This window comes from Melozone crissalis, unplaced genomic scaffold (genome assembly GCF_028551555.1).
Source record: "Melozone crissalis strain CALT ecotype California unplaced genomic scaffold, PUWL_Pcris_2 ptg000062l_1, whole genome shotgun sequence".
Classification (NCBI taxonomy): Eukaryota; Metazoa; Chordata; class Aves; order Passeriformes; family Passerellidae; genus Melozone; species Melozone crissalis.
Genome location: NW_026535840.1, coordinates 3,554,853 through 3,580,605, shown reverse-complemented (window position 1 = coordinate 3,580,605; position 25,753 = coordinate 3,554,853). Strand labels below are relative to the sequence as shown.

The window sequence follows — 25,753 nt, the reverse complement described above, 5'->3', positions numbered from 1 at the left end:
TCCAACCCCACTGCCATGCACAGATCTGTGAAGTTAGTCTAATAAAATTAACCAACCAACCAAAAACCCTTCCAGTATAGCTGCAAAGCTACAAAACTCTTAAAGTAGACATAGCTACGAAAACCCAAAGTAGACATAGCTACAAAAACTCTTAAAGTAGATATAGTATTAATTTCCTTTATACATGTAATGAAATATGCTACTATATAGCATATATTTAACATATAGAGAGATATGAGGTAGATAAAGTAAATTAAATATAAATATTTCTTTACAAAGAATGTAATTTCTGAAGTCTAAAGGAAAAATAAAGCCAAGCCACCCCCCAGCAGAGCCCAGACTCAGGTCAGAGGCAGGTACTCACCCCATTTATTCCCCACTAGCACCGGGCAGGCTGCGTGCCGCGTGCTGTAATCGCCTTCTCCACTCGGGAAGAGATTGTACCAGAACACAGCTGTACCCTGGGAATGGCAGGGACACTCAGCCCTGTGCTCTGCATCACACAATCACACACCAGAGATTGTACCAGAGCACAGCTGTACCCTGGGAATGGCAGGGACACCCAGCCCTGTGCTCTGTACCACACAGAGATTGTACCAGAGCACAGCTGTACCCTGGGAATGGCAGGGACACCCAGCCCTGTGCTCTGTACCACACAGAGATTGTACCAGAGCACAGCTGTACCCTGGGAATGGCAGGGACACTCAGCCCTGTGCTCTGCATCACACACCAGAGATTGTACCAGAGCACAGCTGTGCCCTGGGAATGGCAGGGACACCCAGCCCTGTGCTCTGTACCACACACACTAAGGCAAAGGTAAGTGCATTTGTGTTTCAGAGCCTCCTTTTAAAATGAAGGCTCTTTTCCATATTCTTATTCTTAAGAAAAAGTCTCCTTTGACTTACTGTATATTTGTATACTTGGCTTTTCGTTTTTTCTTTTAAATCCTAAACCAGTTTCATTCCTGACCAGTTTAAGAAAGCCAAGATTATTTACTAAAGCTGAGCAGCAGGCCAGCAAAGGCAAATCTTGGTTGAAGGAAAAAACTGACAGGAGAATTTCCTACAGATGCCTCAAGACTAAGTCAACTCACAGGTTTGAGTATTCTCAAGATGTGTTTTGGAGTATTTAAGTGTTTTGCATTTGTATCCACACATGGAATATCAGGGACCTTTGAATCACCAGCACAGCTCCAGTTGCTGCACTTATGGAAAATCCCAGCACTGTTCTAACAGCACAGAGGTGCTAACAGTTATTTTAAAGGTTCATTTTCAAGCTCTGCTCTGTGTGGGTAGTGGGGAGGAGTGGATTTATCTGCTGGATGAATCCTGCTCACCTTTCTCGGCCAAACGCTGGCTCCCACTTCAGGGAAGACCGTGGCTCCCCCTGCTGACACATCACTCATCTGAACAGGTGGGGAAGGACAGGTGAGTTCAGGCTGATAAAATCTCACTTTTTAGTGAAAGTGAAGTTTAATTTTGACATAAATCCCTTAAGAAGGCCAAACCCCCTCTGTTCCCAGTGCAGTCCCAGCCTCGTCCCTCCCACTTGAGTGTTAAGGCAATGAACATGATGTAAACACTGATGCAGGTATAAAAACAAGGCAAATAACTTAAGCTAATGCTCAAATTTGGGGGGAAAATCCTCCTTAAGACACATGGAAGAACCACAAAGTCTGGGTAAGAAGACCCCCCCATATGTACTACCCCAAAGTTAGAGGCTGCTTCATTTGCAAGTCCCTTCAGTAAAACAGAATGAAAGAAAAGCAGAATGAAATCATTCCATGGTGCAGAATATACAGTGACAGATGGCAGAAATGTATCACTTACATAAAACAACCAAGTAGCAATTCTGTTGCCTGTTCCCAATTCTTTAAAGGCATCTGGCTCATCTTTCTGTGAACAAAAGCAGGCAGATTCCATCAGCATTTCTTTTTGGTTGCTGAGAGCAGCCAATGACACACAGCTGCTGAGCCAGCAGCACAGAACAGACTCATGCAGAAGAATTAATCCAACCCCTCGATTTGGAAGGAGGGGAGGAATGCAACAGGAGTGAATCTATCAATTTAAATAAACCAGGCACTTTGAAATTCTGTAGGACAGGGAGGGAGGGCATTAAGCCCAGATTTCTAATGGGTAACAACAACTGTGCTGTCTGAGGCTGAGGCTATAAATCCTCCTCACAGCAAACTGAATTATTTAATTACACTCATCCCCCTTGTCCTTGGCAGCAGCCAGGGCAGCTCTCAGTCCCAGGGTCAGCTGGGACACCTCCCTGCCACACTCCACTCTGGATTCCAGCTGGGAAGCAGGGAGGAAGCCTCAGTGACAAACCAGGCAACTAAGGAGTGTCCAGCAGTCCACTTACAAGAATGAACCACATTTTGATGAGTTTTGATACCAACTTCTGTCATACCTCTGTTTCTAAACCCACCCCCTGTGACCACACTTTGTGTGCACTGAAATTCCAGCAATTGTTACTCCTGGAAACAGCCCCAGTGTTTCCAAACAAAACCTGTTAATCACTTGCAATGCCTTGGAGCAGGTGCTTACAGAGCTGAGATCCTGATTCAGAATTGGTGGCTGGGACTGGCAGGGTTAAGGTTAATCTGAAGGGGTTAAACCACACAGAATTATGCCCAGTAAATAACCAACTGAATTTCAGCAGTCTGCAATTTAAGCAGGAATAAAACAGGTGGGGAATTCAAATCCAATTTAAAAATTAAGGACAGCGAGTCCTTAATTCCCAGTCCCAGTTGTCAAGAGACTGCTGGCACTCAGCTTACAGGCAGCAACCTCCAGCTGGTGGTTTAGAGGGCTTTCTCCACGGACATGATTAGCAAAGTGGAAGAGCTACAAAATTTTAATAGACATGGAAGAACAGAGAGTGTGCCCCAGCCCAGAGGCCCAGGCTTCACCAGGTCTAGCTCTCCTCCAGCTCTTTACTTGCCCGTGCAAAGTCAAAGTGGGGCTCATATTGTCCTCCCACTCCATAATTTGCCACCTGAAAAAGAGAAACACAGCACTTGTGAAGAAGAAAGAGTGAAGACAAAGCAGGACTTACCCTTCCAAAATCAAAATGAGGCTCATACTGGCCTCCTACGCCGTAGTTGGCTACCTACAGTGGGAGGAGAAGCACAGGATCTAGTAAATCAGTCTTTAGCCAGGCAAGAGTTCGGCTGTCAGCTACAGCCTTTGCAGAGATGAAGTTTAAACACCAAGCCCCAGGAAATGTCAAGCCTCTGTCAGCAGCAGGAGCACATCCAAGAGTGGCACTGCAGGATGCTCCAGGTAAGAATCTGGTGCTTCCCAGGGCAGAAAAGCATTTTTCTTCTACAGAAAACTTTTCAGCCTCTCTCCAAAATGGTGTCACAGTGCTTTTACATCATCACGTTGAAACCACTTTTTGACCTGAATTTGGCTGTGTCAATAAAGAGGGTTCCCTGTCCTTCTTACCAATTGGTTATAAAAAATAACAAATTTTCCCCCAGATCCTTGGCCATTTTATCACCAGGAACCTTGACAGAGTGGCAAGGGGCACAGCAGGTTCCAGAAGTACTTTGTGGGTGTCCTGCTTTCTAGGTACTCGTGCTCTGCTCACAGTCAGGGAGGCAGCTGCTCATTTAAAGGCCTCAAGCAAATAAACAGAAGCACTTCTAAATTGCACTTTACTCAAGTTACACATCCAGCCAGTGTTTCCCACATCCCAGGGACACCAGACACTGGTGGCCTCCCCTGAGTTAAAAGTTTAAGTGCCTCCAACAGCAGCAAAGTTTGACCCTGTGACCATGAAACTCAGTTTATTGGACTAAATAAAAGGAAGTAGTTCCTAAAAAGGAACTACACATCCAGAGTTTCGGTTATCAGTTATCACTGTTGTTATATATCAGTTATTCAGTTATCACTGTTTCCTTCCAGCCCAAAAAGCCATTCCACACTGAACAGCTGCTCTGCAAAGACAGCGTTTTCTCCCCTTCTGTAAATAAATGAGTTTTTGTGGCCACCTCACGTGAGCAAGCACAAGAAATGGTGCTGGCACCCAGCCCCAAGCCCAAGCTGCCCCTTACCTGCAGCTCCTCTGCAGTGGAGACGTCCAGCCCTGTGAGGTCCTGGATCCTCGTGTTGATGCGGGACACCACCGGGCTCTCGTAGCCCGAGAGCCACGCGCTGGGGGGGGGACAGTTAGTGACAGCACCAACACTTGCAGGCACTTGGAATGGGAAATTGCTTTTTAGGACTTCTCAAGGATTTGCTGGCATGACCACAAGTATTTCCAGGGTGTTAAAACCCTCTGAATTTAATGAATGCATTTCTTAGAAAGACCAATTCCAGCAGGGGTTTAAGGGAGCTCTGTAACCAAGGGCCTGAATTCCCCCACTGGGCTGAAGGAAGTGTCACAAACAGCGCTTCAAGCTGATTTTTAAACCAGGCACACACAGTTTTGCTCTTTCCCCGCTCCCAACAGCTCATTCAGCCCCTGGGGTGATACATTTTGAAGCAAGGTTTGGGACAGGAGCAGGTGAGCCACTGTTTCTGTCTGTGCAGCTGGAACTCAGCTCCCCCACGTCCCACACCTCCAGGCCAGCTCTCTGGGAGCTGCCCTTTCTCATCAGTTCCCCCTGCAGAGCTACTAAAGACCATTCGGAAAACAACCAAATAATGCAATAAATGGAACAATTGCTGTCAGAACAGCCCATTATAACTCTGGTATTTAGCACATGCTTCAGGTACACAATGATTTTTAAAGAGGGGGAACCCAAACTAACCTGCTATATATTTTATTTTTTTATGTGGAAGGTCAGCCTCAGTTCCAAAGGCATCTTTCAGAATGTTTGCCTCCTACTGTGTATTAGACTTTTTCCACAGCTGCTCATCTGACTCATCCCATGCCAGTCACTGCACCTTCATTTTACCTGGCAGCCCCCTGCACTAATATGGGTGATAATATTGGTGATTTGGGGCTTGTTTTCCCCCCCTTTTTTTTTTTAGCAGGAAAACGGAGATAGGTATTTCTACCTTTTTTTCTAGCAGCTGACTCAGCTTTTGGGCTTAGCAGTGCTTCCTGCTGGACAGAAATCCCTGTGCCCAGAGCCCAGAAGGAAACTATCAGCAGCATCCATGTATTTTTACTCAAATCAACCTTCACATCTATACTAAATTAAGTTTTTATATTGACTTGCATTAAAAAAAACCATAAATCCCCAAATACTTTGTCTGGGAGGAACAGTAGCATGACACATGACACAAGGCACTGACACAGGTTACAGAATCTCTACGAGCATTTTTTTGAATGACAAATGAACTACGAGATAAAAGAAATCTGATTTCTTAGGACAGACATCCACAAACACATCCCTAGGCCCACTTGTTAGTACCAGGAGGTGTTACAGCACAACCTGCTTTGATTTCAGGTGGCAGAAGCATGCTAAGACATGGATATGAAGCATTCACCAAACAAAAATCCCCAGAAGCAGCCATGCCACACAGCCATGGTGACCAGGTTATGCTCACAAGCAGCCCTAACCTCACACTTAAGGCACAAGAAGAGCCCCAACACACCCAGCAGCTTCAGTGTAGGCCTTTTCTGCCTCTGTCCAGTCCGTTAATAAACGAAAAAACCCAAGAAACCCAAAGAAAGGAAAACCCAAGCATTCTTGCTCTGTTGGTTATTAGATGGCAATGAATACTGCAGCCTTTCAGGAAGGGGAGTACTGTATGTATTTTAGAAATCAAATTAACAGCCTCCACGTACAAAGAAAGCCTATGAAAGGTGGAGAAACAGGGAATTGAAACCATATTCCAAGTGCCAGCCTGTCTGCTGGGTGCTGAGCAAAACCACAGGGAGGCCTGGAGTGCTGCAGAGGTACAGGGGATTTAACCCTGGAGGTGCCATGCCAGCTGCAGCCTGGCCTCAGAATATTCCAGCTGTCTCACACACCCTCCTCTGCTGCTGTCCCAGCTTGATCCCTTGCTGATAAAAGTCTCTGCCTCATTCAAAACAATTTCTTCACACAAAGTTGGCTTTTTTCCCCTGCCTTTGTCTATCAAAGAAAAGAGAAAGACTCCCCGGCCAGTGGTGTAGGAGGTGCAGCATTAACAGCCTTAAACAATGCTCAGCAGTTTGCTTTCTTTTAATATTTACATACTTCCAGATTCACTGCATTCTGTCCTATTTCTGACCAGCTGTCACCTCTGAGTCTGTGATGGGCCTTAACAAAAAAGGGACAATTCCTGGGAAGCCACAGGCAGGGCAGGTCAAGATATCACTGATTTAGTTACAGAAGGGTTTGGTATTTCCTTAATAACCACCACACAACCCCCCAGTTCCCTGACCACACAAGTCTGGTGTTTTGCTGACCCACTTGGCTTTGTAAAAAGCCATCCCTGAACTGTTATAAAAAATTTAATGCTTCCATTAGCATGCTGAATTCACACTGGGGAGGCTTTTAACAACTTTGATATGCATCACAGACAGTCAGGAATAATCATATTGACTCATGGAATCAAGACATGGCTTGGTTGGGAGGGACCTTAAAACTCATCCCACTACACCCCTGCCATGGGCAGGGACACCTTCCACTGTCCCAGGCTGCTCCAAGCCCATCCAGCCTGGCCTAGGGCACTGCCAGGGATGGGGACAGCCACAAAATGTCCCATGGTCCTCCCTCTTCTAATTCTGCATGAGGCACCTCAGAGATTTTGAATGGCAGATGCTTCCACACAGAAATAATTTAAGGTCTAAGGAGTACATTAAGGAAAAACCAGAGAATCTCTGGAGCTACTGAACACACAAGAGTACATCCCCTCCAGATCTTATCTCCTCAGCTGCACTGGTCAGTCTAGGAGAAGACATTACATCCCAACACTACTTCTGTAGGTCACTGGCCACAAAATACTGGGATTTGTGTTTAAAAGCCTTCTAAGCCACACTTGGTGTGCAGAAAAAATACCAGCAGAGACACAATAGGGAGTGAGTAAAAGCCAGGCTGGTATTTCTGAAATGGAAACTTTTAGCATAACATGCTGCAAGCTCTGGCTGCCTGCTGGGAGGAGAGGGAAGGGGAAAAAGGAGCTTTTATCTGTAAAAGCAGTGTGTGAGTGGGTGGGTTTATCCTGGTGCTGCACACCCTGGCAAGGTGCCTCCCTACACAGAGCTGCCACGTCCCACCAAGGGAACAGTAGCTCTCTCAGAGGCAGGAATGCTGCAATTTAGGAGGGCATGTGCTGGGAAGGAATGTTTGGAGGGGGAAAGCAGTCATCTATTAAAAAAATGAAGTGAGCATTTTTTGGTTTTCAGGAGCAATGATTCATCTGGAATCTGAACCAGCTCGAGCAGCTCCAAGGGAAAGATGTTTCTGGCAGTGCAGCAGGGCAGCAGGAACAGCACAGGGCCTCTCAATCAGGCTGCTGGGGGTGGCTTCTGCCTCCCACTGCAGATTTAGGTGTCAGGTTCTCTTGGGAAGTCCATATCCATCCTGCAAATCTGCACAGGGAGGAAAGCAAAGGCAGGGCAAGCAGAAGCTGCACACCAAGGCTATTCCTACCCTCAAAAAATGCCCTTGCCCAACTTTTGGATGTGTCCCGACAATTTTAATTCCAGTTTCCAGTGACATACTGAATTTAAAAATTTAGCTCAGTAAAATGTGATTGAATTTCTGAGAGTTCTTAGGTTCATTGGAAGGAAGTCCCACAGTGCCACATTTTTGAGCACCAAACCTCATTAAGAATTTAAGGGTCCCATTCCCCAGGCTCTATCCTGTTTTGGTTTTTTTTAATTGGCCTTTAATGCTGAGTGGTGCCTTGTACTATTTTTTCTGACTGTGGCATCTGCACTACCTCAGGGAATAACACTTCCTACTAATGAAAAATCACAACTTGAAATAAAAAGTTCTTTCACTAAGCCTCATCTATTTAAGTAGGGACCAATTATACATCCCACTTTCCTCAGTAAACTGGTCACCTTCTCCAATTCCCATCATTAGCATAGCAAGTTTGACATGAGGCGATGTTCAAAAGGATGAAGGAGTTTCCTCAGTAAATACTCCAGAGCTGTCAGCACAGAGGACAAACGCCACAAGTGAATAAATTCCAAATATGCAGTGACAAATAACCAAGATAGGTAAGACATGGACAGACCTGAACATTAAAAACAAGAAATAAAAACTAAATGCAACACATGTCCAACAGGAAGATGGATGTTCCTAAAGCCCTTCCATGGGGTCAGTTTTAAGGAGCAAACATGTAAGAGTTTCCCAGACAATTTCCAGAGGATTCCCACTACCTGCATGTGCCAATGAGCACACAGACCCACGTGCTGCAAAGGTGTGAGGCATTAAAAAAAAAATTTTTCAACTTGCCACTAGAGTGGCCTTAAGGACCTTGGCTCCAGTGGTTTTCCAATTCTCCTGAGACTTATCATTCCTGAATCAGTCACCTTCCTGTGAGCCCACATTTGGAAGCCCTTTTACCTTTCTGAAGCAATTCACAGCTAAATTAAAGCCCTTCAGCTCCAGGCCATTCCAAGTTCAGGGGTTTGTCAAAACAGCTGAAAGAACACTGAGTTTCTATTCTACCTTCCACCATTCCACCATGGAAATCCCTTAAAATCATCCCTAGCTTTAGTGGGCAGTGCTCCCAGGAATGCCAGCAGCTCCCAGCTCTGAGCAAGGGTGGGCAATGAGGAGCAGGGGTGAGCCAGGCAGGTGCCCCATTGCACTGGGTGCCAGCAGAGCCCCATGCCCATGTTTAGTAGGTTAGTGACAGCACACAAGCCATGCTCAGCCAGAGAGGGCACTTCCACCTTGGAATGCCACCACTGACAACCAGTCCCTACTTCAGCAGCCCCCGTGCTTTTTTAGATGACAGCTCAGCTTGCTTGGGCCCCTCTCTTTGAAAGAAAGGCTGAAGAATAAGGAGAGTTAGACAGAATGCTTGTGCTGAAGCAGCACAGCCCCAGGACACACTTCCTCAGACAAGGAATCCCTTCCCCTTACCTCTTAGAGACTCTGTAATGTGCTGTGGTCAGTTTCCCAGTCTCAGGGTCATGAACAGTAGCACGGCTCAGCTACAAAAAGAGAAAGGACAAGGCTTACCCACCTTGCAGGCTGCTTTTGGCCAAGCCCCAGGTGTTTGAAAGGTTCCGGTTGGTCCGGATGCGATGCTCGCATATTAGCAATGGTTGGAAGGGCAACACAAGCTGCAGCTGCCATGTCCAAATCACAACAAATTGGTTGCAATAATTTGGTTAGATTGTCCTTTCACTTTTTTCCTCCCTTTATTATTTTTCCTCCTTTTTTTTTTTTTGTTTGTTTAAAATCAAGACTTTCTACAAGTAATTTATGATGCTGAGTTTCCCAGACAATTCCTCCTCACCCAGAAGCTTTAACTCCTCCCAGAATTTTGGCTCAGTGCTGATGGCCTGTGCAGCCAATCTTTAATTACCATGGCTAAAACCAAGGGAGGGCAAGCAGGGGCAGGTGGTATCTTTCAAATCCAGCCAATTTTGGAAAGCACTGGCTAAATTCAGCTCTTGTAGTACTTAATGGACAAGCTGAAAAGAACCAGGAGCCCGGTGGAAGCGAGCCTGTGTTCTGCCAGGTTTGTGTCAGGCAGGAGGTAAAGGAGCTCAGCTGGGAGTGTGGGATTATCCTGGACAAGGAGATGTGTGTCTGTGTGCACAGCAAGGACCTGAAGCATTTCTTACACCCATTAAGGCATTTTGAGATCTGCTTCATTTTCCAAAGAAAGGGAAGACAATTCCTGGTTGCGAGAAGGAGCAAGGGGGAAGGAATGTATAGATTAAAAACAAACCCCAGATTTTACTGAAGGTTTTGTGACATCTTGTATTTTTCACACTGACTGCAGAGACTCGCTTGAAAAAACAGACTTGAGAAGGCGACCAAAAGGGAAAGAACAAATCAAAACACGCCCCCAGAACTTCCAGCTGAAGGAAAAGACTGAGAAACTCAGCAGCACCAGCCTGTTACAGATCTGCAGGGAATCACAAGGTGGACTGCAAGCTGTCTCTCCAGCCCAGCTGGTTTCCTGACAATGAGCAGGACGTACACACTGATGGCAGGCCCAAACCTGTGGCAGAGCTCTCTTACCTTTTGCTAATTCTGTAATGTGCCGTCTCCAAGGCTCCCGTTATGGGGTTTGAAATGGTGGCTCGCCTCAGCTGTGAAGCGAACCATCAGAATTGCATTACAAGCACAATCTGCAGCCCAGCACTCCGACCACTCAGAAGCCTGGCCTGGGGACAATGCCACCACCCTGGCACCTGCCCTGTCCTGCAGGGCCACAGGGAACCAGGGCAGGCTCCAGCTTTACCAAAAAAAGGTTTCTTGTTTGGGTTTTTTAAGGTTTTCCACAAGTCCTGTTTCCATGTTTGTAGTGAGAATGGTTGTCTGAATAAAGCAAACTACAGCAGCTTGGATTTCTTTTGTAGTGAAATGCTCTGGGAGCAGCACGCTGCTGTGGCATGGGGACAAGTGGTGCTTTGTTACACTCTCCTGTCCCTGCATGAGGGGTTTTACAGGTAGATTCAATCCACCATAAGCCAAAGGTGAATAAACCATTCCTTTTCAGTCCTTCCTGTACCAAAGGCAGCACTGAGCTCCCACAAACTTCTGCTTCACCCACGGTCACATTTACACAGAGTGGGAACTCCTGCCTCAAGGCTTTTCTTTCCCTCTGCTGTGCTCCATTTACTTCATGCCTTCCCATCCCTGTGAATGTTCCAACTCAGAATCTCACATGTGCCCTTTAGCTTGGCTCATGTACTACCAGGCACTCTCCATCACTCATAACTGCAAAGGCTGCGATGCAGAGGCCAAATTTTGCAAAAGGCACAAATGTCAGGCCAACTCCCAAACAATCAGAAGCATTTCTCCACTGTTAAAATAAACCAAACAAGCCAAAGCTTCTCCATACCTACAAGAAAGGGTACTGGGTGCTCCCAGTATGCTGCTTCTCCTCTCCTCCCATGCAGACACATGAAAAAACAAGGCACAAACTACAATTCCAGTGAGACTCCAGAGCTGAATAATGAGGCTTCATCCTGCCAGCAGGGCAGAAGGCTGGGCACACATCAGCACTCTCCTCCCACAGGATGGCAGCAGCCCATGCAGCACGAAGGAGGAGATGACCTTTAGGTCTCCAAGAACAAAATCCTTTTGCTGCTGAGCCGTGCAAGGCCTCAGCCACAGGGAATAAGGGAACAGTAACTGCATACAGATGCTCCTGCCATAAAGGTCTCCAAGTCTTTGCCGTGAGCTGAGTGTGTGACAGGAAAACAGCGACCTCAGCAAGATCAGAGCTCACAGTCACACATTTACAGTTTTCTACTCTGTCAAGTAGCGGTCTGGTCACATTCCACAGGTGTGGAATGCATCACCCTGCAGCAAAGGAGCTCCAACACCTCCAGACCAGCAATGGGGGCTCTGATTTTCAGCCCTGCAGCAAAGCTGCCTGCCAGGGCAGCAGGAGGAGATACCTCACGGGTACTTGGAGGGAAAAGCTCACACTTCCTGCTTACAGTTCAGAACATTACCTCAGAACAGAATCACTGAGGTTGGAGAAGACCTCCAAGATAATCAGCTCCAGCCTCTGATCCATGCCCACCTTGACACATCCAGCCATTCCTTGGGCACCTCTAGGGATAGTGACCCTGCCACCTCCCTGGACAGGCCCTGCCAAACTCTTCAGTGAAGAGATTCTTCCCAATTTCCAACAGCTCAGCCTTCAGGGAGCTTTAAGATCCCTTCAGGCTCCCTGGTAGGCCAAGGACAGCCTCACTGCCCATGTACAACCACAGCTCTTGCCCAAGCCAACAGCCTCTCCTGCACTGAATGCTCTTATTGCCCTGGTCTCCATCTGCTTAGCTCATTTTGGACAAAAAGCCATTTAGGCCTAAAGCAAAGGGAAAAAGCAGAAAAATTACATTTCTATGAGCTTAAGTCTTTAAGACTTTAAAATTGATGGAAAAATAAATTAATTTAACTAACTACATCTTCAGAGTACATCTACAGATGCAGAGCTGCACCAATTGGATATAGAACGCAACTCCATCAGTTTGCTGTTTGCCTGGGACACTCCTGTTTTCTCAGACAGCCAAGCTGCCCTGGATTATTCCTCTCTGAGAAACAAGAACCTTTGCATCTTGTGTCTCAAACAAGGTTGATGAGCCACCACCATTAATAAAAAGCCAAAACTCATCATGTCCTGCCCCCTTTAAAGCTCTGTCATCTGCAGGCAGCTTCCAAGCCTGGAGACAGTGATGGCCTCAAGGTTTTAGCTTTTATATCTTTCAGATTCTGTGCTTCTTTAGTGTGCAGTTCTGAGCTTCACATAAAGGGATGGTGAGCTCTCTTCACAGAGCAGGGAGACAAAACAATTTCTTCTCTAGCTGGGGACCAAGGACAACTGATCCAAATCTGAGGCCCAAGAGCAAAATCAACAGCAGAATGAAGAGAGAAAAACAAGAAGGATGGGACTTCATAAACTAAAGTTGTAATTAGACAATTAACTCCAATATGCAAATGGAGCAGAACTTCTAAAAGTGTGAGACCCTGTGACCAGTCATCCATTTCCATGATCATTTTGGTTCACCTTGGGTGCAGCCCTGGCTGGGCTCTCGTGCTGCCCAAGGTGGATCCATGGAGATCCTTTTAATAAATCCCTACTTTATTCCTTAACTCCACATAGCCACTGTTCTAGCTTAACCTTCACAAAGCATCAACAGCAGCCAGTCTTACACCAAAATGGAGAATATAACCATTCTTTCTTGTCTATACAATAAGGTGGCATTCCAGGACCAGAGGAATGGCTGCCTTTCCCTTCCAGACTTAAAAAGAAACAAAAGCAGAAAACCAAACACAAGTTAGGGATACTCCAGTCCACTCTTGCTGGTTTGGATGAGGAGGAGAACGCTGAAGGACATTGTCCTACTCATCCAAACCAGCTGAAATTGCATCTGCAGGAAGAGCCTGACAATCCTGCACTGCTGGGACCTGGCTCCAGTCACCACAGAGAATTCCCAGTCTCCTTCAAGAGCTGCAAGGTGAAGCAAGCAAGGTGTGAGCTCACTGCACACCCCTGCCCTCCAGAGCAGCCAGCCACTCACACTCACACCGAGCACAGCAGGGATTTCAGCTTCCAGAGGCAGGGAAGGGGGAGCATTTACCCTGGGCTTGGCCAGCTCCTTCACGGTCTCGATCTCCTCGTCGGAGATGATGTCCAGGAAGCGAACGATGCGGGGCTTGTCCCACTCGTCCTCCTGCTTGACGGGGCCCAGGATGTACCTGGGGTTCCTGTTCCCGTCGTAGTAGCGGCAGAAGAGCCTCTTCTGTCGGCGGGGAGTCTGCAGGGGGCACAGCAAGGGGCACTCAGACAGGTGCTGTCACATTTCCCTTCACAGAGAAAAGCAAGGCACAATTCTTCCCAAGGATTTCTGAGATTCGCGTTCTCTGAACCTCAGAGAAAGGGAAAACACAATTCTTGTCGCTTGCTGTGCCTGTGTTGAGCCAAAGTAGAATGCAATATGGAGATTTTTGTTTACACAAAGTGAGGATGTTTTGTTTCCTTGGCCTATCAGGGCCAGGTGGGGGGGGACTGTCAGGTGACAGTCACAGGACTCAGAGCAGTGTGAGCAGGTGTGTGCAGAGTGAGTGCTTGGCAGATTCAGTTTAGACGAAATGTATATAGTATAGTATAATAAAGTAATTAATTAGCCTTCTGAGATCAGTGGAGTCAGATGCATCATTCTCTCCCCTTTGATTTACAATTAACTGCCACAGAACATTGGTATTGCCAAAATGGGCAGAACATGTCCTGGACACACAAACAATTCACTCTCCCCACCTCCTTATGTGACAGGTTAAGGAGATGACTTCAGTTTGAGAGATCGGTGCTGTCTGCACTTTCATGTTGCTGTGTAATACTTCAGCAAGCATTACTTTACACAACCCTACTAAGATAATTTCATCACCAAGAAAAACACCCCAGCTGATCCAGCTTCTCTGCCCATCTAGAATGAAAAAATTCATCAAAGTCTCACAGAGGTCTGGTGCTGTGCTAGAGAACTGACTGCAAACTACTCCAACTACCCTATTTAATTCTGTCTGTAAGTCTGGACTTCCAGCATCCTTATTCAATTAATTACACTGATGGAGCACTTCCAAGACAGCCAGCAGTGCCTGAGGCAGTGTTACTTTCTGTCTACTGAACAGGCCAAAGGGGGCAGAAATCCAACACAAGATCCTCAGCTCTGCACAGTCATGCAGCTGCTCTAACAACTTCCTTGCTTGCACACCACACACAAATTCCTGACATTGTTTGGTTTCAAACATTTGAGAACAGTCTACTTCACTTTACCATTTTGAGCCCCTCCCCACGGCACAGCATTTCGTACTTCCTTCTCTCAGGCAGGTAATCCTTTTTCTTAACCTCAGTTTCTTTCTCCTGCTCTTCTGAATCCGTGCTGGACTTGTTTGCCTCTTTTTCTTTAGCCATGATGTACTCAAAGTATTTCATGTTCCCATTTGCTCTTTGATGTTCAGGATCTATGGACAGAGAAACAGACGGGGATCACTGGCAGGGTTCCAGCCCCTGAGGAACCATCCAGAAGTGCTTATTCACAGAAAGCAAAAGGAAACAGATGCACACCACTGCTTCTCCAACCCTCACTGCACATGGGGTCCCAGCACTGAGGAAAAGGGTTTGGCCACTCCAGCCCATCCCACTTCAGAGGGAGAGACAAGGGAATGGGGCAGGGAGAGAGCTGGCATGGCATGACTGACTAGAAACCTGAAAATACCACAGTGGGATTTAAAGTTTCTGGCGACAAAGCTCTTTAACTTGCAGAATTAGCTTCAGTTCTTTAACAAGTGGCTCTTGCTATGTTAGGGTTAGTTCTGAGCTCCCCAGAGCATCCATTACACAGTCAGTCAGTGGAATATTCACAGGAGAATAAATGCTTTCATTTTTCATGAAGCAGACTCTTATCTCACTGTCCTGTATTCTGTATTTCTTGTTTGTACAAGTGTTTCATCTTCAGCATGCTGAATTTGTATTTAAACCATCTGCAGAGATTCCAGTATCACAAATTTAGTTTCAATTTCATTCATTTTGGTTCTGCCTCTACCTAAGGGGAAGCAATCTCAACCCAGGAAAGCAAAATGTAGGGAGAGAACCAGATTTCAGACAGGTAAAGGGACAGAAGCCATAAAAATCCTTCAGTACAAAGGATCAAATCCCCATCTAAAATGCAAAACCACACTTTAGAAATGCACATAGGAGTCAGATCCCAGGCAAGGCTGCAGTGCCCAGGACAAAGCCAGGCAGAGCTGTGTCCCTGTGCCCCTCACCCAGCTCCAGGAGGCGCCTGGTGAGTGCCATGGCCTTGGCCAGGTCCCCCTGCTGGTACACAGCATAGCTCAGGTAGTCCAGGATGTAGACTTTGTCTGCAGAGGACACTTCTCCCTCATCCAGCTGCTTCAGGGCTTGCTCCATCCACAGCTCGGTGTGGTAGTAGTCAGCCTCTGTGTAGGCAATCTTGCCCAGCTCAAAGCAATCTTCAGCTGTTAGGAAGGATTTGTGCTTCACACCTGGGTATTTAGAGCAAAACAAAAGAGTTTACACAGGGTTCCAGACCTGTGCTCTGAGAAACATTTGAGTTATTTCTCATTCCTCCCAGCAGGGTTTTATTTCTGTTCTCCCACAGCTCCATTCTGCAGTAGCTGTTTGCTGGAAGTCTCTAAAGCCTGTAAATCCTTGGCACACAAGCACTCAGATGCAGCTTTCCACTGCCAGAATACCAGGGAACAGCTAAATGTCTCTGCCACTAGTGAAAAATTAAATTAAACAAACCTTCCTTCCTCAAAACCCCAACCACTTCCAGCAAGAGCAAAAAAAAGCCAAATTTGAAGTTTCAGAACTCTGATTTCAAGGACATCACATTATCACTTTCAAAATGTTACTGAACCACGACTTGTTAGTGACAGCTTGGTGGGGGAGGACAAGGAAAACATCAGGGAGTAAGTTCCCAGCTGCTTGGGATTTTTTTCAAGTCAGTCATTTTTAGAAACATTTTAAGTGACCTCTGAAAGATTAAAGCACTAGTGGGCAAATTACAGATTCCTATTTTTGCCTCTGGAAATACAGGCCCTACGAAAAACCAAATTTTATCTTGTAAAATGGAAACAGGACCTGCCAGTGTTTTATAACAGCTAGAATTACATCCCTGATTACATCTTAAGCCATTCTGAGTTTCTCACAGCAGCTCTGCAGTGCTCAGAGGGGGCAGCTGTTCTGCTGTACCCTCCTGTGATGGGCAGCAACTGCAGCTTCCTGAGCCTGAACCTGCAAACCCTCCAAGGACACAATGATTTGGCAGTAGCTGAGATTCTGGACCAAAAGAAATTCCCTGGGAATGAAGAAAAGGAGCACAAACAAGTGACCACATGGGAAGTGCTTCTCTGGAGCTCTCCAGAGTCCAAGCTGTTCTTTTTTATCCTCCAGAACTTGCAGGCTCTGCCAGTACATTTCATTGCACAGTCTGGACAGCTCATTCTCATTGCTTCCAAAGCAGCAAAACTTCCCCTTGTATTTCTGTGCTGTTTGAAGAAAACAGCAGTGAGCTGCTCACTGCATTAGGAGGAATCTGTAGGTCCTTGAGCAGGTCTTGAACCAAACCCAAAAGCAAGGTTATACATCATAACACATAAAGCCAATTACTCTTAATTTTATTAGGCATCTGACCACAATAAGCACTTGCAAAAACAAGATGGATTGTACAGAGCTGATTTTTTGCCAGCTGGCAAAGGACTATTTTTCAACAGAGGAAAACAAGGAAGACTCAGCAGAGAAAGTTTTCTGACAAAAAAGAGAAATTGTGTCTTCTCCTGCACAGAGCAGCCTACTAAAGATCAGCTCAGGCAATGCCACACAGGCTCAAGTCTGTGTATGCAGCATCTTTTGCTCTTCAGTTTACACAATCCCTGAAGTTTAAGCTCAAAAAACTTGTTAAAATGCATTATGTTGTACAATAAAACCAGGCATCTGCCAGTGCAACACATGGGGGAAAACCCCACCCAGGCAAAATTTTTATTGCTATTGATTTTTATTAGAAACTATTAACACTGGATTATCTTACCGTAACTAAAAGAAAGATGCAGATTTCAATCAAAAAATCACTTTTTTTCTTTAATTTTAGCCAGGTCAACCCCCTTCCTAATGTTCCCTTCATGCTGAGCAGTTAAGCAAGGTGGAACAGAGCAAACAATTTGCAATCAGGACATTTAGGAAATGCAAATAACAGCCATGGATGGTTCTCACCTGGCAGGTTTCCCCTGGACAGGGTGTCTGTGTCCAGGTTGTAGGTGTCCTGCAGCCTCAGGAGGGCCTTGGCTGCCCCAGTCTGATCCTCATCGTTTGGGAAGAACTGCCTCTGGATGGTCATGTTGGAGATGAAGCCTGGGAAAGGCAGGGAAACACTGCTCAACTCTGTCCTGGGAATTGGGTGAGCTCCCTGCCCCAGAGAAAGCCAAAATCCACCTTCCCACAAGCCTGACCTGAACTCACAGCACAGGCTGCACAGTTTGCATTTGGTTTGGGGTTTTTAAAAGAAAGTAAAGGAAAAATCAAAAATAAACACTTTTTTTTTTTACCCCAGCCCTTCAGAAGGGCTTGAGACACACTGGTGCAGATTTCTGGCTGGCAGGTGCAGAGCCTTTTCCATTGCCATATTCAGCCCCTCTCACAGCAACAGGGAAGCTGAGTGTGCTGAATCCTCACCACAGACTAAGCCTTTTCTTTTTGAAAACTCTGCTTTCTTATAATTCCTACTGCAAACCTCCATCTGGTATTAATTAGCTGTTGAGACAGTCTCACAGGTCCATTACAACCGCCCTGGCTTCCTTTGCTAAGTGTCTTTCACAGTCAACTATTTCATGTCCTGCTCCTTGCTAAAGAGCTCCCACTCTTGCTGAAGAAAAGAGGCAGCAATTAAGTGTTTACTACAGTAATTCAGATTAGTTCCACAAATGCTCAGTCTCAAAAGCAGATTTGCAAATCTAATCCAAGCTCTGACATGTGAAAGGCAGCAGGCAAGCACCTGCAGTGAGGCTGTGATGCTGGATTTTGCTGCAGGCACACACACTCACCATCTGACATGTCCTTGAGCACCAGGCTCTCCAGCTCACCCCACTCTGTGTTGAGCCTTTTCATCAACTTGAATGCATTCACAGGATGGCCCAAAAACCCCTCTGGGTCTTTTGTGGCAGTAGCTGTCAGCTGATCCAACTTCTCTGCCCATCTAGAATGAAAATATTCATTAAAGTCTCACAGAGGTCTGGTGCTGTGCTAGAGAACTGATTGCAAACTACTCAAACGTCTTCACTAATAAAAAAGCCAACCAAAATTGCAAGCTTTTGCATTATCTATATTTGGAGCTCTTCTAAAAGGAACAAGAAGGACTACTTCCTTTTCCTTTATTAAATCTTCTTCCTCAGCTGCAGCCCAAGTCTTGTGCTGCTCCTGCAGCCCTTGTTGGAACCCTGCTGGAGGAACTCCTTCCTACAAGCCCCAAAAACACAGTGCCAGCACTTCCATTATCAGCTGCCATGCAGGACTAATCAAAAACGAAGCTTTACCCACATTTTCAATCTTTCAATCACCCCCTTTTTCCCCGGAGGCTTACAAAAAGGCAGTTCAATGCTTGGCTCAAATTAGTTTAGGTTTAGATACACACTTACATCTGTGAGACACCCCTTGCCTCTCGCCACAAAGCTCCTTTCCATGCTGAAAGCTTGGATGAAGCAACATCAGGAGGTCTCACACGCCCAAATGAGGAGCCCAGACCCAGCTTCTGGTGCTGCAGCTCCAACTCAAACTTCTCTAAGTACCACAAGTCATTCACAACCCCAAGGTGCCCCAAAACAAGCACAGCTTTCAAGAGAAGGGGAAGGAGGATTCCACCATGAAGAGGTGCAGGAACACCCTGCAATCAGGGTAAGATGATGTTGAGGAGCCCCACCCCACAGAGAATCCCAAACTCCAGCAAGAAAGCAAACCCAGAATGTGCAGCCTGGAGGGAGCTGTGCTCACCAGCTGGAGCTGCTCTTGCTCCAGGATCTGGTTTGGCTGGGTGGAAGCTGCAGGCCGTGCCTGGGGCAGGAAGGGGCTCACAGCTGCCAGAGGTGCCTCTGGCTGCATCTCCCCACTGTCCCTGACTGTTCTCCTGCACCCTGACGGCCCCTGGGGGGTTTCCAGCAGCCACACCAGTGAGGGCTCCCTCCAAACCAGAGGAGCTGCTGGGGACCAGCTCCAGCTCAGAGCAAGCCCAAGACTGAAGGAACCAACTTCACCCTGTGCCTTCACACAGCTCAGGGTCAAACCCTCCCTGCATTTCCCACTGCAGGAGCAGCTCTCAGTGTCCTCCAAGTGCCAACAAACAACGCTGTAATTTTCCCCCCAGGTTTTTTAAAAGCTCTGTGACAGTTATTTAAACTCTCCTGACCTCCCTGGGAGCACCTCTGATAAAATGAAAACAGCCGCAACGTCGCTGCAATAAGCTGCGCTTACACACTCTGGGATGCCCAACTGGCACAATCCCTTGTTAATTTGTAGCTGTAAAGAATCTCCTTGTAACATTCCAAACCTGGCAGCAATTCCAAGCCTGTGTTTCAAGTGACAAAGAAGGATCTTTCTTCCTGGGTGGTGGAACACCAGAAAGTAACATACAAGGGCTAAGATAAAAACCTCCTCCATCTAGAACTGTTTCAACACCCTCAAGACAGATTTATGCATATTTGTGAAAGCAAGGAAAGCATCCTGTTCAGTGATAAAATATGTTTATTTCTAGCTGTGATAAAATCTGACACATTGGGCTCTGTTCCTCACATGGTCAGGTCTTTTCTTATTTATGCACCAAGCAGTGCTGAAAGGGAACAACTGACAAACAAACACCCAGCAAAACCTGCTACTTTAAGCTTTGCCCCAGAGAAAAAATTCCACAAATTTAATCAGCCTTGAGGAAGCACTTTTTGCATAAGGGTGGACTCAAATGATTGACCATTAGCATTGTGACACCAGCTGCTTACTTTTTGATCTGCTCCAGCTTGCTTTCCTCTGCCTTAATGTAATCTTTGAGTGACACAACCAGATCCTTTTCTGTATTAATTAAGTCTGTCATATGACCTAGAAAAAAATGAGTGTGATGAGTCAAGGAGAAACACAAAATCCTGAGAATTAAAGGCATTTTTCTCTTTTCTACTTCCCCAAAAGTCCTTCTGCATTTGCTTAAACAACCCTGAAGGAGTATCTGAGTAAGGCCTTTTTTTAAATTTTTTTTTTGAAGGAGAAAATCTCCTGCTGGACCAAGCTTGTTGCCATGGAAATTAATATACTGCATATTTATTATTAGAACTAATTTAGGATTCATTTGGAAAAGGAAATAGTTTGCCACAGAGTAATCTTTCATCCAAGCATACATAATGTAGAGCAAATAAAGAGAAAGCTACAGATATACACAAAGCCTTTGTGTTTGATACACACCACTAATCCAGGGCTTTATTTTTAAGGTTATATCCATGACTTCAAGGGGTCCCTGGCATTAATTAATAATTGCTTCACCTCCTGCAAGCAGGCAGCTGAAGTGGTTCAGCACAAAAGGGTGCAGTGCCCAGTAGAAGCCAAGGGTGAGGCCAGACATGCTGCACTATTATGTGCCCTTGGCAGCTCACCACCTCCTTCCACATGTGTGCAGCACCAAAATTCTGCTTCAATTCCAATACCCTTAGGAATAAATAGAGACTACAAAGCCTTGCCTGGCTCATTAGACCACCCTGGGCTGTCTTAAAGCCTGTTTCTCCCCAAAGAAAAGCCAATAACATGGTAAGAACTAGGAAATGGGTTTAGTTCTGTACCAATTAAGGCCTTGGATGATTAACACATCCTTGCAGAAAGAACTTTGAGGGGTCTCAAGAAACTCTTTTGGCTACACCAAAGCAGTTCTCACCAATGGAAGTGAAGAAGTCTGTGTGGGCACAAGAGAAAGGCAGCAGAAATCCCAGGGCTAGGGCACACCAAACCTTCTTGAATGCCATTGCTCAACAGCTCTCACCTCACCACACACCTGTGAGAGAAACACAAACAGGTGAAAAGCCCTGCTCACCAGGGAGAGGAATGCACCTTCAGAAGGTGCAGCAGAACCCTGACAACCTGAGCAGCTCCCATACACTGACTCCTCCTGCTGACTTTTATACCTGAGGAAAAAAACCAGCTCAGGGACAAGGTGTTCACCAGCACTCTTCTTTTTGGCATCTAAGTCATGCTGCAGGCAGAGCTGCTTTGCAAAAAAGCACTGAAAGAAACCATCAAGCACTGAAAAAAGCCCACAACTCCAATTTAAAATAGCCATTATCAAGTTCATCCACTCAATGGGAAAAAACCAATAAGTTTCCTTTTTTCAGTCAGAAAGATGCCAGTGGAGCAGGTCTGAATGAAAACCCACATGAGCAGTCCAGAGAGGGAGTTCTGTGCACGCTCCTGCTGCCTCTGTGGAGCCAAGCTCCACACCTGACACAAAAGGCAGCTCTGTCTGTCCCTGGATCCTGGCTGAGCACCCACAGGCTGTGCTTTCTGCATGGCCAGCTGCCAAGCTCAAGCCTTTCAGGATCCTGATCCCTTCAGCAGCCCAGCATTGCCTGGCTCCTGCATACTTTAGGAGTAATTATGCTGTCGTGGAATTCACAAGGTTTGTTTTTTTTCCCCCCAAACAAAAGCTTAAACTTTCACATATTGTAGTTGGTCAGAAAAAAAAAAAAAAAAAAAAAAAAAAAAAAGAGCTCCAGTGCATGGACAAAACTGATTTACTGATTTACAGCTCTTCCTACAGTACAACTAATGAAGAAAAAAAACAAAGAAAAAAAGCAACAAGTTCAGCTCCAAGGTAGTTTGGCCTATTTAGGGAAGAAAGTAGTATAACCTTAATCAAGCAAAAAACATAGACCCAGGTGTGGTATTCACACACAAAAAAGTGCAAACATAACCAGGGAAGTTCAAAACATACACCCGAATAAAAACCAGCACAGATGGTGGTACTAACGGGAACAAATCCCTGGCTCTGGAGTGCAGGATCTCTCTCACACTGCACCTGAGGTCAGGGGCAGCTCCCTCCTCCCCTCCCACCCCCAGCACTGCAGAAGGGAGGCACTGGGGTTTGGGTCTCCTCAGGGGCCTGCCTGCCTGCGGACAGGAGCAGCACAGCTCCACTGGCACCAAGAGCAACAGCAGGAAATGCACACGAGCCCAGAAAAGCAGCACAGCCTCCAGCTCTTGTAAACCACCCAAAATCTGTCCGACCACAGCTGAAGGGCCGATGCATTCTGGCACATTACAACTCTCCTTCTGCCTGTGAAAGTGAGAATTTGGACAGAGAAGCCTCCTGGAGTGCCTCTTTCCCCCTCACCAATGCTCTAAAGCAGCCCTGCTGTCCCCAGCAGCCTTCCTCACCTCCTCCTCCCCACAGGCAGCCATCAGGCTGTTTCAAACATACCTAACAAAAACCCACTGATGTCCACCTCCATTCTTACTGAAAACACCCCTCAGCTCCTGTTTCACCCTACAGAAAGCCAAGTGCCTCCTGCTCATTCAGCACTGGAGCCAACACATCTGTGAATCGGTGACAAAGCACAAACAGCTTTACTACATTGCAAATATTTGCCAATTTTATCAGCACTGGGAATGCACTGAGCTATTTGTTTACTGCACTCAGTGAAAACACAAGAGAAGCTTCAGAAAGTTTCCTTTCTTGCTACGTTAATCAAGATGAAACTTTTTAAAACCACAAAGAAAAACCAATAAACAGAATCACCAAAAAGGTCAAGAAAACAATGTTTCCTCTCCACCTACTCTCTTAGTGACAGTGTTCCATCTTGGTTTTCCTCTTCTCCAGCTGCCTTTGGAGCCTGCTCCAGCACCAGGCTCCTGCAAACACTGTTGCAACCTTTATTCCCACCTCCTTATCTCACAGGCACACAGCAGGAGCGACTGGCAACAGCCATAAAATCCAACGAGTGCAATTCCAAGGAGGTACAAACACAAAGTTTCTCACATTTAGGCACTACAAGAGGCTGCCCAGAGGAATTGGATCTCCCATTCTTGGAAGAATTTCAGAAGGAGCACAGCTTTCCAACCACTACAGCAGGACCAGCCACGGGTTCCCAAATCAAAGAAAACACAGCTCAGTTCGTATAGACACTGGAAATCTCCCAGACTCACAGGCTGCCAAGTAAGTAGGCTTTAATTTCTTCCCATTGGTGACATGAAGTAAAACAAGATGAAAATCCTCTCTCCATTACTCCTGTCAGTCTCACCCTCCTCCTCAGCCATGTCCCACAAAAATGGCAATTGAGCATCTCGGGGAGGAGGGGATCTCTGCCCACGCAGGGAAGTGGGAGTGCAGCTGACAGCTCCAACACGGGAGCTCCCTGCCTCCCCTGGGAACTGACTGAGCTCTGAAACAGCAAAACTCCAGCAGGGGAATGGGAACAGCAAAGATACAAACACACGGATTGAAGGGAAACAAAGCAGCAAGCAGAGCAGCGGCACTGCCAAGAGCAGCACATTCTCTGAGCACTCAACAAATTTCAACACCACCATTTCAACTGATGTAACTTCAAGGGGGTTTTTCTGGGGACTTCCCAAAGTTCAGCTCTGCTTTACAAGTAGAAAGGTGCAAGCAGGCAAGCAAAGACAGCTGCAGAGTGACACATGACACAGCCTCATCACAGTCAGGTCCCGCTGCTCAAGGACCAAAGACTGAAGGTGCTCTTAGCCAATGTCCTCACTGCCAGCTCCAAGCTCCCAGGTGCTCACCAGGACTGAGAAAACAGGATCAAAAATGGAAACTGAGGGGCCACTTCAACATGGAATGGTTCTAACTCAGTTCCAGACCAGCTTCTTTATTTAGGTAAGGAGTAACTGGCCTGCTCAAGATGAAGTCCACTGCAGGGCCAGGAGATAAAACTCTATCACCAAGATCCTCAACTTTTGATTAAAAGGTGGGTCCATTCTCACAATCGTTACTGGACCCCACTGTATGTAAAGATAATAATAAAACCCCTTGACCAGTTAAGCTGAGCTTAGGAGAAGATGGAGCCAGAAGTGATAGCTGCTCACTGCCCTAAATCTCTCCTGTCTCAAGGACAAGCCAAGTTACAGCCTCATGACACAATGTGACAAAAAATACTACTGAAAAGGAAAGAACTTTCCCAAAATAAGTACTAAGAACATTTAGCTGCCATCATTGCTTAAAGATCTCACAGGACAGAAGCACCAGAATCCAGTTCCCAAGTCCTCCAGCATGTTCAAAGACTGTTTTAAAATGAAGATCCAAGCAGAGAGAGAAGAAAGATTTTCTACAATTGCTGCTACCAAAAGAACAGGGTGCACTTTAGGCATCTTTTAATGACAAAGTTACAATATTTTATATAAATGAAAAACATAATAAGAGATGGGAATCAATTTCAAAGTCAAGGAGGGTGTTCTACCTATCATTTACTTCATTCATGGCTGAATACAGGGCAGTTGTGTTTGTACAGAGATTTATACACAGGGAACTGAAGTGAATTTTGCCTTGGTTTCCTCCAGAGTAAGGTGGAATGGACACAGCCCTCAGAGCCCACCTGTTTGAACTTTCCAGGCCAAGACAAGGAATACTGGGGATGAAATAGAGCAATTTTTTTACTAGACACACCAGGCAGGAGGCTATCCTTGTGCTCAAGGATTAGCTGAGCAAATACACAGATATCCAGGAAATATTGGAAAAATATGTTTTCAGGTATTAAAGCGATTGAGGGAGCTGGGGGTGCTCAGCCTGGAGAAAAGGAGACTCGGGGTGCCCTCATCACTCTGCACAGCTCCTGAAAGGTGGCTGTGCTCAGGTGGGGCTGGGCTCTTTCTCCAGGAGGCACTGACAGAACCAGAGGACAGAGCCTTAACCTGCACCATGGGAAATATAGGTTGGATCATAGGAAGACTTTTTTTTACATAAAGAGAGATAAAGAACTGAAATGCCCTGCCTGGGGAGGTGGTGGAGTCACCATCCCTGGGTGTGTTTAACAAAGCCTGGATGTGGCACTGGGTGCCAGGGTTTAGTTGGGGTGTTGGGGCTGGGTTGGACTCAATGATCTTGGAGGTCTCTTCCAACCTGGTGATTCTGTAAATTCAGTGAATTCTAAAGAAAGCAGGACAAAGCCAATGATCATTTGGGTTTTTCCACTGAGTATACTCTTAAAAAAAAAAAAAAAGATTTCCTTATCTGTATCATCCTCAGCATGAAGGCATGGCTTTCCTGCTATAAACTTCTGCTTATCCTCACTCCTTCCAAAGTGGAACTCACCACCTGTCATTTCAGTTTGCCAAACTGCAGTGGGCACTTCGCAATCTATGTGCAAGGCCCAAAAAAGTCACAGCTTTAAAGGTTATATTTTAAAGCCATTCATTATGGAACAGCATTTAAATCTGCATAGGTCAGAGAGCTGGCTCAGGGAGGAAAACAAAGGGAAAGAAAGTTAATGAGTACTGGTTGTGTCAGCACATACTTCAGAAGCAGTCTAGGGTGCTCCAGGTCAAATCAGTTTGGTCCAAGGCATTAAAAGGAATCCAGCAAAGGTCCGAGGTGCAGGGCAGTGGGACAGGGAACATCCCTGTCCCCAAAGGCCAGCCTCTGCTTCCCAGACAAGCTGGGAACT

General features: G+C 46.1%; 1 protein-coding gene across 9 annotated transcripts in view; it reads right to left on the bottom strand.

Annotated features, from left to right (window-relative positions):
• The window catches only part of P4HA1 (prolyl 4-hydroxylase subunit alpha 1), a 32,009-nt gene that overhangs the window by 2,801 nt on the left and 3,455 nt on the right, over nucleotides 1–25,753 (bottom strand). For 2 of the 9 annotated variants that reach the window (XM_054288440.1, XM_054288439.1), the window contains exons 2-12: nucleotides 21,016–21,132; nucleotides 20,099–20,195; nucleotides 18,161–18,312; nucleotides 17,334–17,471; nucleotides 15,365–15,604; nucleotides 14,373–14,560; nucleotides 13,183–13,359; nucleotides 8,993–9,063; nucleotides 4,067–4,166; nucleotides 2,946–3,117; nucleotides 1,413–1,891 (exon numbers count right to left, since the gene is read on the bottom strand). In XM_054288440.1, coding sequence (XP_054144415.1) covers nucleotides 1,473–1,891; nucleotides 2,946–3,117; nucleotides 4,067–4,166; nucleotides 8,993–9,063; nucleotides 13,183–13,359; nucleotides 14,373–14,560; nucleotides 15,365–15,604; nucleotides 17,334–17,471; nucleotides 18,161–18,312; nucleotides 20,099–20,195; nucleotides 21,016–21,103 — 1,842 coding nt within the window. In that variant the 5' untranslated portion in view covers nucleotides 21,104–21,132 and the 3' untranslated portion in view covers nucleotides 1,413–1,472. The other 7 variants (XM_054288446.1, XM_054288444.1, XM_054288445.1 and 4 more) reach the window with 7 other exon arrangements.